This window comes from Oncorhynchus tshawytscha, linkage group LG30 (genome assembly GCF_018296145.1).
Source record: "Oncorhynchus tshawytscha isolate Ot180627B linkage group LG30, Otsh_v2.0, whole genome shotgun sequence".
NCBI lineage: Eukaryota > Metazoa > Chordata > Actinopteri > Salmoniformes > Salmonidae > Oncorhynchus > Oncorhynchus tshawytscha.
In genome coordinates, this window is record NC_056458.1 from 35,958,841 (window position 1) to 35,971,833 (window position 12,993).

Sequence of the window (12,993 nt, forward strand, 5' to 3'; positions counted from 1 at the left end):
TTTTTGACAAGATTTAGTTAAGGTTAAGGATTTAGTTTTGTTCCAAATACAATGCTTTTAGTTTTAGAAATATTTAGGGCTAACTTATTCCTTGCCACCCACTCTGAAACTAACTGCAGCTCTTTGTTGAGTGTTGCAGTCATTTCAGTAGCTGTAGTAGCTGACGTGTATAGTGTTGAGTCATCTGCATTAGAATCAAAAATACACCCTGGCTTTACTCAAAGACAGTAGCATGTCGTTAGTAAAAATTGAAAAAAGCAAGGGGCCTAAACAGCTACCCTGGGGAATTCCTGATTCTAACTGGATTACATTTGAGAGGCTTCCATTAACTTCTTATGGCTGCAATCCCGTTAACGGGAGCGATCTGCGAACGGGAGCGAACAGCCAGTCAAAGTGTAGGGCGCCATTTTCAAAACATCAAAAATCTCATAGTTAACATTGCTAAAACATACATGTGTCTCATACCATTTTAAAGCTATTCTCGTTGTCAATCCCATCAAAGTGTCCGATTTCAAATATGCTTTTCAGCAAAAGCACTACAAACGATTATGTTAGGTCTTCTCCACCAAACCACAATAAGCACAGCCATTTTCCAGCTAAATATAGCATTCACAAAAAGCAGAAATATAGATCAAATGAATCACTACCCTTGAATTACTGTGTCTTCATCAGATGACACTCATAGGACTTCATGTTACACAATACATGCATGTTTTGTTTGATAAAGTTCATATTGGCCTCCCGGGTGGCGCAGTGGTTAAGGGCGCTGTACCATCAGAGTCCCTGGGTTCGCGCCCAGGCTCTGTCGTAACCGACCGGGAGGTCCGTGGGGCGACGCACAATTGGCCTAGCGTTGTCCGGGTTAGGGAGGGCTTGGTCGGTAGGGATGTCCTTGTCTCATCGCGCACCAGCGACTCCTGTGGCGGGCCGGGCGTAGTGTGCGCTAACCAAGGTTGCCAGGTGCACGGTGTACCCTCCGACACATTGGTGCGGCTGGCTTCCGGGTTGGATGCGCGCTGTGTTAAGAAGCAGTATGGCTGGTTGGGTTGTGTATCGGAGGACGCATGACTTTCAACCTTCGTCTCTCCCGAGCCCGTACGGGAGTTGTAGCGATGAGACAAGATAGTAGCTACTACAATTGGATACCACGAAATTGGGGAGAAAAAGGGGTAAAATTAAAAAAGTTTACATTGGCTTATTAAATTCACTAGTTCCAAAAACATCAAGTGATTTTGCATATCCACATCGTTTCAACAGAAATACTCATCATAAATGTAGATACAAGTTATACACATGGAATTATAGATATACCTCTCCTTAATGCAACTGCTGTGTCAGATTTCAAATAAACGTTACGGAAAAAGAAACCCATGCAATAATCTGAGAAGGAGCTCAGAACAGATGCCGAATTAGCCGCCATGTTGGAGTCAACAGAAACCAGAAAATACATGATAAATGTTTCCTTACCTTTGATGAACTTCATCAGAATGCAGTCTTAGGAATCCCAGGTCAACAATAAATGCTTGATTTGTTCAAAAATGTTCGTTATTTATGTCCAGTTAGCTACTTTGGTTAGCGCGTTTGGTAAACAATTCCAAAGTCACAAAGCACATCCACTATAACGTGACAAAATGTCCAAAAGTTCCATAACAGTCAGTAGAAACATGTCAAACGATGTACTGAATCAATCTTGAATCAATCTAGAATGTTGTTTACATATATCTTGAATAACTTTCCAACCAGAGAATTAGAATGACTTCAGATGACCGGTGGAACGCAGGTCCTTCCCCTGTGAACGCGCATAGTGAAAGCATAGTCAACTCGTGGCAGTGGTGACTATTTCCTGTCTTATTCGACCCTCCATCACATTAGAGTCATCGGACAAAGTTCTATTGACTGTTGACATCTAGTGGAAGGCGTAGGAAGTGAAAACTCATCCATATCTCGCTGTGATTTCAATGAGAGCTTGGTTGAAAATCTGCCATCCCCAGAAAAAATACAAACAGGAAGTGGAATTTCTCAGGTTTTTGCCTACAATATGAGTTCTGTTATACTCACAGACATAATTCAAACAGTTTTAGAAACTTCAGAGTGTTTTCTATCCAATACTAATAATAATATGCACATATTAGCAACTGAGACTGAGGAGCTGGCCGTTTACAATGGGCACCTTTTCATCCAAGCTACTCAATACTGCCTCTGCAGCCATAAAAAGTTAAAGAACACCCTCTGTGTTCTGTTAGACAAGTAACTCTTTATCCACATTATAGCAGGGGGTGTAATGCCATAACACATATGTTTTTCCAGCAGCAGACTATGATCAATAATGCCAAAAGCTACACTGAAGTCTAACAAATCAGCCACCACAATCATTTCATCATCACTTTCTCTCAGTCAATTATCAGTCATTTACAGTATGTATGTGCTGTAAGCGTGCTGAAATTCTGTTGTCAATTTGTTTACTGTGAAATAGCACTGTATCTGGTCAAACACCATTTTTCCAGAAGTTTATTAAGGGTTGATAACTGACTAATTGGTCAGCTATGAGGTGTGTTGCTTGAGGTGTGTTATGGAAATAGGAAAAGAATGATGTTGCAGTGTTGCACCATGGCAATCATTTATTGAAGGGATGCATGAATGCAGTCACAATCGCTGAAATCGGCACCCTTTACTTGACTTTACATTGAAGTTTCCACTTTCAAGGCTGACAAAATTAAATTCTTAATTAACCTTAATCATTAATCCTTGCTCTTTCTAATCTCCACAAATGATTATATCCATTCTACTCGGCAGCAACACATATTTTGATACATGCTTGTATAAAGCTTCTGTGAGAACTTGGCGGAGGTCAGAAGTAGCAATAGGACTGGAGTGATCAGCAACTGAATGCCCCATCTTCTGGCCCCTGCTGAGAGCCTAGGCCCCAGGGGAACACCCCGAGGTCTCCTCCTTTGTCTCCTGGTCCCTCCGGCGGTGGTGGTACTCTAAGAAGTAAAGTTTAGCTGAGAAAGAAAGAAAACTCCAGTAGGATAACTCTTGTGCCATAATAAGGTCTATAGTAACCCTCATAAAAGTGTGGCATCTTGGGATCCCTTAGTTAGCCTACACTGTACTTTTATGAGTGTGGCTACAGCTCTCACTCCAATAACATGCCTGACCTGCCCACTGTGGTCATGGGAAACGCAATCGATGCCTCTACGCTCAGACAGAAATATATATGGGTGAACAAGGAAATGCCTTTGATGCTACCCTTATGAAAAAATATTACAGTCAGAGTGCAGTATAACTGCAGTACAGTGCAGTATAACTGCATTATACTGCAAATACTGCATCCAAAATAACAGATTTTTTTACTACAGTAATTTTGCAGTGTAACTGCAGTTACTGCATCCAAAATACCACAGTCTACTGCAGGTACTGCACTTTTACTGCAGTTTTAAAACGGCAATCTTTTTTTGTAACGGTAGTGAACTTCTGTAGCTAGCACACTGTGCTCATAAAAAGGTGTTTGGATGAAGAAACTCACCCTGATTTATTTTCCTAATATAAAAGTGTTTCTTCAATATATAGCGAGGAGTTTAAGACTTAACCTGAGGATGTTCATTTGTCAGTGGCTGCTTTATATTTCGTACGGTTATCTGGATTATTTATTTTTCCACAGAGCTGGGAGTAAATTGTTCATATTTGACCTGTAATGTTAGAGCAAGGCCTTTATAAGGGAGGAACGAACATCCCCTTTAACCTTACGGGGAAGTAATGACTGTCCTCTTTAATCCATCACTCTTGTAAATTAAAGTTGATTCAAGTTATCATCAATAATTCACTGGCGAGATTTGTTGAATGTAAAACACATTAAGCTAGACAGATAGATTTTCATAATCTTCCCTTGGCCAAAAGGAATGGAAGTTTTTTTTACTCAAGGATGCACTTTCTAAACCTTTTCCTGATAAGTCACAATCAAGGCGACACAAGGTAAAGTGAAGGGGAGTTCCATTAGTTTCTATCAGAGATCTGCAGTGCTTTTTAAGAAAATCACAGAGAGGGTTTTTGGAGGTAGCAGCACAGAAGGGCCCCATCGTTGTACATTTTGGCTGATAATTTCGCTGTGTGATTTGCTTTATAAACAGCCCGAGAAAAGCACAGAGGTACAGTAGCTCACGGCACTTGGGAGCACATTCGGCGCATTCGTCTCAACACTGTTGTTTGTTTAATTTATTTAATTGATGTGTTTGTTACTTTTATCCGGAGCTGTCCTTAATCACAGATATTCTATCAAAAGTTGAGTAAATTGCTAATGTAGCAATTAGCAAGCGAGCCGAGGCTCAAATTCATCTTAATGGGAAATATCAGCCTTTACAGAGGAGAGTAATTAACAAGCTCTTTCCGTTATGTTTGTTCTTTGCTTTGTTTTGTTCTTTTATCTCCAATGGAAATTTTACTGAGTGAATCTTTAATTAACCGGTTTAAGCACTGCCATGTGAATATGTCTTACGGGGGTCAGGATAGCATCAAACCCCAACCATAGCATCAATATTTATACAGTTGTTTACAGCCTGCTGCTTGCACTCACACACAACTCCCTTTGATTGGGGTCACATGCACATGCACGCGCATACTCACACGCACGCACACACACACACACACACACACACACACACACACACACACACACACACACACACACACATCAACTTACGCTATTAGAGGACTCAATCTGGTTTTACAGACACTAAACCATTTTACCATTTCAATTAACCACATGCAGGTTAAAAAAATATGTCATAATGCACTATTTGTGCAAATTCTGCATTGTGACTTTAAATTAATTGTGGCCTAGATTCTGTCATCACATCCAGTGTTGGTTGTCCCTTCCTCTCTCCTATTCCAGGGTTCATTAGGTACCGGAATGGAAGAAAAGGGATTACCTGAACTCTTTTTTGTCGTCCGTTGCTAAATGTTTTGAAGCCCTAACGAACATGACCCAGGCACAGCTGTCCTAATATGTACTCTGGTGTTGGTTTATAGACTGACCCTCTGTTCTCGCCCATGTAGACCTGCCTCTTGTCAACCTGTCTGTGGAGCCCCAGCCCATACTGGAGGGCAACCTAGTGAAGTTTCACTGCTCTGCCAAGGCTAACCCACCCGTCATCCATTACAGGTAAGATAGTACACCTGCACACACCTGCACACACACACATGCAAAAGCATTACATCTGCACCTATTTTCTTCTCCGATTTAAGTCTTTAATTTGGGTTACCCAAACTCTCCACTATTTGATGTGCTTATAATGTGTTCAGTAGGCCTGTATCCACATTAATAGTCTATCTACATTCCTCTCATGCTTATGCATACAGGCTGCATAATGATTGTCATAGTCTCTCTTTCCAAGTTATGCATCTCTATTGGGGTATAACACAGGAAGCATCCCCATATGTTTCACATTGTCGTAGGCAGTCCGCGGTGGGACAGGTGGTTAGTCGGCGTAAAAAAGTGTGTCAAATGTACCCAGAGGTCACCTTAGACCGTAACTCCCTGCCAGCAGCTGGCATCTCATTGATAATAGATGGGCGGGGGTCCCTGAGACTGTGGCACACATCACTGCCATCTGCCTATGCCAGTGCAGGGGCGAGCACCAACTGCATTAGGTTGGCACAGAGGGAGCACAGAGTGAACCACAATACACAAGGGTTTCCCATGGTTTGTACCTAGCCAGTGGGTGGGTGAGGAGGTCCAAAGAGAGAGAGAGAGAGAGAGAGAGATGGGAAGGGAAGGGAAGAGAGGGGGGAGAGAGAATGAGTATGGGGGAGAGAGGGGGTGGAGAGATGGGGAGAGAGAGAATGAGAATGAGAGAAACAGGGGAGGGAGAGAATGAGAGAAACAGGGGAGGGAGAGAGCGAGAGAGATGGGGGAGGGAGAAAGACGGGGGAGAGAGAGAAAAGGGGAGAGAGAGAACGGGGGAGAGAGAGTGGAAGGAGACAGAGAGGGAGGTGACTGGGTTCAGTGGTCTCAATGAGGATGGTTCGCCTCTGCCCAGAAAATACACTATAGGCAAAAATCTAGCCTCTGGGAAAGTGTTTGAGTCCACACAATGTTTCTTATAGGTTTAGGGATAATATCACTGTATGATTACTACCATTTATTTGCCTTATATCTCGAAGTGGTTTGGGTTTGGGATATCCCTGTTCCTGGAACATTAATTGTCATGACAATATACAATTATAGTGCATACAATAACTACAAGCTGTCATGAACAACAGAGAACTTTGACGTGCCATCATCCAGCATATTGTGCTGCAATAAGCAGGTTAGCAACTACAGCAATACTCCAGAAACTACCATTCACCCCTTATTGGTTCCGATATTGCGAAAGGGGACAATCCCCCATATAATCGACAGTAATAGAAAAATGAGTTGTTTATTATTCTGTGTGGCAGCACTCCAGGGAATTGCACACTGGTGTTTGAATTTGATTAGACAAGCTTCTCTATTTTAGCATGAAAACAAGAGTAGGGCTACGTGCCTCAGTAAATATCAAAGGCCTGCATATGATTTGGCATTAGCGGCGGTTGGACATTAAATAGAACAAAAAATGTTTATGCGAAACAACAGTGGAACATCCCTTTGATGTGAATAGGCCTGGCTGGAGCAATTTTGCCATCTCAACAACAATGCTTTGTGGCTAATAATACAGGTTGATGGGGATGATCTGGCTCATTAGTGGGGGTTGTGAGTATGTGCACTTTGTTGTATACCATACAGGGTTGGGGTCAATTCCATTTCAATTCCAGTCAACAATCTACACAAAAACCTATGTAATGTCAAAGTGAAAGATTTTAACTTAAAAAAATAATAATAAAACATTCACAAATCAAATATAGTTGTTCAAAAGTTTGGGGTCACTTATAAATGTCCTTGTTTTTGAAAGAAAAGCCATTTTTCGTCCTTTAAAATAACATCAAATTGATCAGAAATACAGTGTAGACATTGTTAATGTTGTAAATGACTATTGTAGCTGGAAAAGACAGATTTTTTAAGAAATATCAACATAATTGTATAGAGGCCCATTATCAGCAATCATCACTCCTGTGTTCCAATGGCACGCTGTGTTAGCTAATCCAAGTGTATCATTTTAAAAGGTTAATTGATAATTAGAAATCCCTTTGGCAATTATTTTAGCACAGCTGAAAACTGTTGTCCTGATTAAAGAAGCAATAAAACTGGCCTTCTAGTTGAGTATCTAGTTGAGTATCTGGAGCATCATCATTTGTCTGTTCGATTACAGGCTCAAAATGGCCAGAAACAAATAACTTTCTTCTGAAACTCGTCAGTCTATTCTTGTACTGAGGAATGAAGGCTATTCCATGCGAGAAATTGCCAAGAAACTGAAGATCTCGTACAACGCCGTGTACTACTCCCTTCACAGAACAGGGCAAACTGGCCCTAACCAAAATAGAAAGAGGAGTGGGAGGCCCAGGTGCACAACGGAGCAAGAGGACAAGTACATTAGAGTGTCTAGTTTGAGAAACAGATGCCTCACAAGTCCTCAACTGGCAGCTTAATTAAATAGTACCCTCAAAACACCAGTCTCAATGTCAACAGTGAAGAGGAGACTCCCGGATGCTGATCATCTAGGCAGAGTTGGAAAGAAAAAGACATATCTCAGACTGGCCAATAAAAATCAAATATTAAGATGGCAAAATAATACAGACACTGGACAGAAGAAGATTGGAAGAAAGTGTTATGGACAGACAAATCTAAGTTTGAGGTGTTCGGATCATTGTATATTTTGTCATTGTATATTTGCCATTGTTCAGTTTTTTTCAGTGTGTCACACACTTAGGTTCTTTGTGGCTCCTTTTTAAGATGAAAATGATAACATCTGAATAACATACAAAAAATTGGGAAATTTGTACAGGGTAAAAGGGATGAAGGCTATTACTCCATTTTGCAATGCCATGCAAATACCCTGTGGACGCCTCCTACAACAGGATAATGAACCAAAGCACAGCTCCAAACTATGCTATAACTATTTAGGGAAGAAGCAGCCAGCTGGTATTCTGTCTTTAATGGAGTAGCCAGCGCAGATACCGGATCTCAACCCTATTGGGCTGTTGTGGAAGCAGCTTGACCGTATGGTACATAAGAAGTGCCCATCAAGCCATTCCAACTTGTGGGAGGTGCTACAGGAAGCATGGGGTGAAATTTCTTCAGATTACCTCAACAAATTGCCAACTAGAATGCCAAAGGTCTGCAAGGCTATAAATGCTGCAAATTGAGGATTCTTTGAAGGACACAATTATTATTTCATTTAAAAAATATACATTTATAACCTTGTCAACGTCTTGACTATATTTCCTCTTCATTTTGCAACTAATTTCACCAATAAATCAACTATAATTGAGAATTTCAATAAGCATTTTTCTCCGGCTGGCCATGCTTTCCACCTGGCTACCCCACCCCGATCAACAGCCCTCCACCCCCCACAGCAACTTGCCCAAAACTCCCCCACTTCTCCTTCACCCAAATCCAGATAGCTGATGTTCTGAAAGAGCTGCAAAATCTGGACCCCTACAAATCAGCCGGGCTAGACAATCTGGACCCTCTCTTTCTAAAATTATCTGACGAAATTGTTGCAACCCCTATTACTAGCCTGTTCAACCTCTCGTTCGTATCGTCTGATATTCCCATAAATTCAAAAGCTGCCACAGTCATCCCCCTCTTCAAAGGGGGAGACACTCTAGACCCAAACTGCTACAGACCTATATCTATTCTACACTGCCTTTCTAAGGTCTTCGAAAGCCAAGTTAACAAACAGATTACCGACCATTTCGAATCCCACCATTCCTTCTCCGCTATGCAATCTGGTTTCAGAGCTGGTCACGGGTACATGTCAGCCACGCTCAAGGTCCAAATGATATCATAACCGCCATCAATAAGAGACATTACTGTGCAGCCATATTCATCGACCTGGCTAAGGCTTTCGACTCTGTCAATGACAACATTCTTAAGGGCAGACTCAACAGTCTTGGTTTCTCAAATGATTGCCTCGCCTGATTCACCAACTACTTCTCTGATAGAGTTCAGTGTGTCAAATCGGAGGGCCTGTTGTCCGGACCTCTGGCAGTCTCTATCCTTGTGCCACAGGGATCAATTCTCGGGCCGACTCTCTTCTCTACCAAATACCTAGGTGTCTGGTTAGACTGTAAACTCTCCTTCCAGACTCACATTAAACATCTCCAATCCAAAATTAAATCTTGAGTCGGCTTCCCATTTCGCAACAAAGCACCCTTCACTAATGCTGCCAAACATACCCTCGTAAAACTGACCATCCTACCGATCCCCGACTTTGGCGATGTCATTTACAAAATAGCCTCCCACACTCTACTCAACAAATTTGATGCAGACTATCACAGTGCCATCCATTTTATCACCAAAGCCCCATATACTACCCACCACTGCGACCTGTACACTCTCTTTGGTTGGCCCTCGCTTCATACTTGTCGCCAAACTCACTGGCTCCAGGTCATCTGCAAGTCTCTGCTAGGTAAAGCCCCTCCTTATCTCAGCTCACTGGTCACCAAAGCAGCACCCATTTGTAGCACGCGCTCCAGCAGGTATATCTCACTGGTCACCCCCAAAGCCCAAATTCTTCCTTTTGCCACCTCTCCTTCCAGTTCTCTGCTGCCAATGACTGGAATGAACTGCAAAAATCACTAAAGCTGGAGACTCTTACCTCCCTCACTAGCTTGAGGCACCAGCTGTCAGAGCAGCTCACAGATCACTGCACCTGTACATAGCTCATCTATAAATAGCCCATCCAATCTACCTCATCCCCATACTGTATTTATTTATTTATTTATCTTGTTCCTTTGCACCCCAGTATCTCTACTTGCACATTCATCTTCTGTACATTCTACCATTCCAGTGTTTAATTGTTATATTGTAATTACTTTGCCACAATGGCCTATTTATTGCCTTACCTCTCTTATCCTACCTCATTTGCACATGTTGTATATAGATTTTTCGACTGTATTATTGATTGTATGTTTGTTTATTCCATGTGTAACTCTGTGTTGTTATGTGTCAAACTGCTTTGCTTTATCTTGGTCAGGTCGCAGTTGCAAATGAGAACTTGTTCTCAACTAGCCTACCTGGTTAAATAAAGGTGAAATAAAATAAAATAAAAAATAAAAAAGTTTTCATGGAAAACAAGGACATTTCCCAAACTTTTGAAAGGTAGTGTAAGTATTCAGCCCCTTCGTTTAGGAAAGCCTAAATTAGTTCTGTAGTAACATTTGGCTAAACAAATCACATAATAAGATACATGGACTCACTTTATGTGAAATAACAGGGGATGACATGATTTTTTAAGGACTAGCCCTTCCTCTGTCCCCCATACATACAACAACTGTAAGGTCCCTCAGTCAAGTATTGAATTCAATACAAGCACAGATTCAACTACAAAGACCAGGTAGCTTTTCAAAAGCCTCATAAAGAGGGAGAGTGATTGGTAAATGGGTAACAATAGCAAATCAGACATTGAATATCTCTTTAAGCATGGTCAAGTTAATAATTATGCTGTGGATTATGTATTACACCACCCAGACACATCAATGTGTCACGGATCCCTACAGAACTGGCATTACGCACACCTGGTCCCTATTCCCATTTGATTAGTAATTGTATAAGTGTGCCCTTTGTTCACCATTGTCCTGTCGATTATTGTTACAATGTCCATTGGTGCGGGTGAGTACCTGTGCTGTGTGTTTTAGGCTTTCGTGCCCTTGTGGATTGTGCAGATGATTACCGGCCTCGTCCCATGTGTTAATCATTGTGCGCGTGTGTTATTTATTCAAGATACTCCTCGATCTTTTGTTTGGGATTCAACCCTGTGTTTTTGTTGCATGTTTGTTTGGTCTTCGTTCCCGTACCTTTACGTAGCACGCCATAATTTGGGCTGAATAAAAAATACTATTACGCATTCCTGCGCCTGTCTCCCGAATCCCTTCATGCCATCATGGCACAAAGATACAGTCGTCCTTCTGAACATAGCTGCAGAACAGGAATGAAACTGCTCAGGGATGTAACCATGAGGTCAATAGTGTTTATAAAACAGCTACAGAGTTCAATAGTTGTGATGGGAGAAAACTGAGGATGGATCAACAATATTGTAGTGACTCCACAATAATAACCTGAATGACAAGGTGAACAGAAGAATACAAATATACAGAAAATATCCAACTTGAATGCATCAAGGCACTAAAGTAATTCTGCAAAAAACACAGTAAAGGAATATACTTTTTGACACAGTACTAAGCCTTAATGTTGGGGCAAATTCCACAAAACACATCACTGAGTAACTGTCTCCTTTTTTTCAAGCATGTTGGTGGCTGCATCATTGTATGGGTATGCTTGACATCGGCAACGACTGGGGAGTTATTCAGGATAAAAATAAACAGGATGGAGCTAAGCACAGGCAAAATCCTAGAGGAAAACCTGCTTCAGTCTGCATTACACCAGAGACTGGGGGAGGAATTCACCTTTCAGCAGGACAATAACCTACAACACAAGGCCAAATCTACACTGGGGTTGCTTACCAAGAAGACATTGAATGTTCCTGAGTGGCCAAGTTACAGTTTTTACTTAAATCTTCTTGAAAATGTGTGGCAAGACTTGAAAATGTCTGTTTAGCCATGATCCCCACCATCTTGACTGAGCTTGAAGAATTTTTAAAAGAATAATAGGCAATTATTGCACAATCCATGTCTGGAAATCTCTTAGAGACTTTCCCAAAGAAGATTCAGTTATAATCGATGCAAAGGGATTTTCTGACATGTCATTGACTCAGGGAACTGAAAACTTATGCAATGACTATATTTGAGTTATTACATGTTTATTCATCTTTAAAACATTTTCGAATGTTTCTGGATTATTGACAACAAATTACAATTATATCAAAATTGTAACAAATTAGAATGTGAAGAAATCCAAGGTATGCTTTTGCAAGGCACTGTAAATTAGGAAAATGTGTAATTGTACTTCGAATTAGGTATACTTTCTGAATTGACTGGAATTGGAATTTAAATGGAATTGACCCAAACCCTGGTACCATACTGCTTGTGACTGAACATTTGCCATTGTTGTATTCCCCACAAATGGTAGCATTGTCATTGTAAGAAACGTCCTTTCACTGTCACGTGTCCCTGAACAAAGGGGGATCAAAATTAAAAGTAACAGTCAGTATCTGGTGTGGCCACCAGCTGCATTAAGTACTGCAGTGCATCTCCTCCTCATGGACTGCACCAGATTTGCCCGTTCTTGCTGTGAGATATTACCCCACTCTTCCACCAATGCACCTGCAAGTTTCCAGACATTTCTGGGGGGAATGGCCGTAGCCCTCACCCTCCGATCTAACAGGTCCCTGAGATGCTCAATGGGATTGAGATCCGGGCTCTTCGCTGGCCATGGCAGAACACTGACATTCCTGTCTTGCAGGAAATCACGCACAGAACGAGCAGTATGGCTGGTGGCATTGTCATGCTGGAGGGTCATGTCAGGATGAGCCTGCAGGAAGGGTACCACGTGAGGGAGGAAGATGTCTTCCCTGTAACTCACAGCTTTGAGATTGCCTGCAATGACAACAACCTCAGTCCGATGATGCTGTGACACACAATGCCACAGACCATGACGGACACTCCACCTCCAAATCAATCCCACTCCAGAGTACAGGCCTCGGTGTAACGCTCATTCCTTTGACGATAAACGCGAATCCGACCATCAACCCTGGTGAGACAAAACCGCAACTCGTCAATGAAGATAACGTTTTGCCAGTCCTGTCTGTCCAGCGACAGTGGGTTTGTGCCCATTTTTGATGTTGTTGCCAATGATGTCTGATGAGGACCTGCCTTACAACAGGCCTACAACAGTCCAGCCTCTCTCAGCCTATTGCGGACAGTCTGAGCACTGATGGAGGGATTGTGTGTTCTGGCGTA

General features: G+C 41.9%; 1 protein-coding gene across 2 annotated transcripts in view; it reads left to right on the forward strand.

Annotated features, from left to right (window-relative positions):
* The window catches only part of kirrel3a (kirre like nephrin family adhesion molecule 3a), a 279,028-nt gene that overhangs the window by 223,533 nt on the left and 42,502 nt on the right, over nucleotides 1-12,993 (forward strand). For both annotated transcript variants that reach the window (XM_024393565.2, XM_024393566.2), the window contains exon 6: nucleotides 5,053-5,158. In XM_024393565.2, the coding sequence (XP_024249333.1) occupies nucleotides 5,053-5,158 (106 nt within the window). The remainder of the gene's footprint in view (nucleotides 1-5,052; nucleotides 5,159-12,993) is intronic.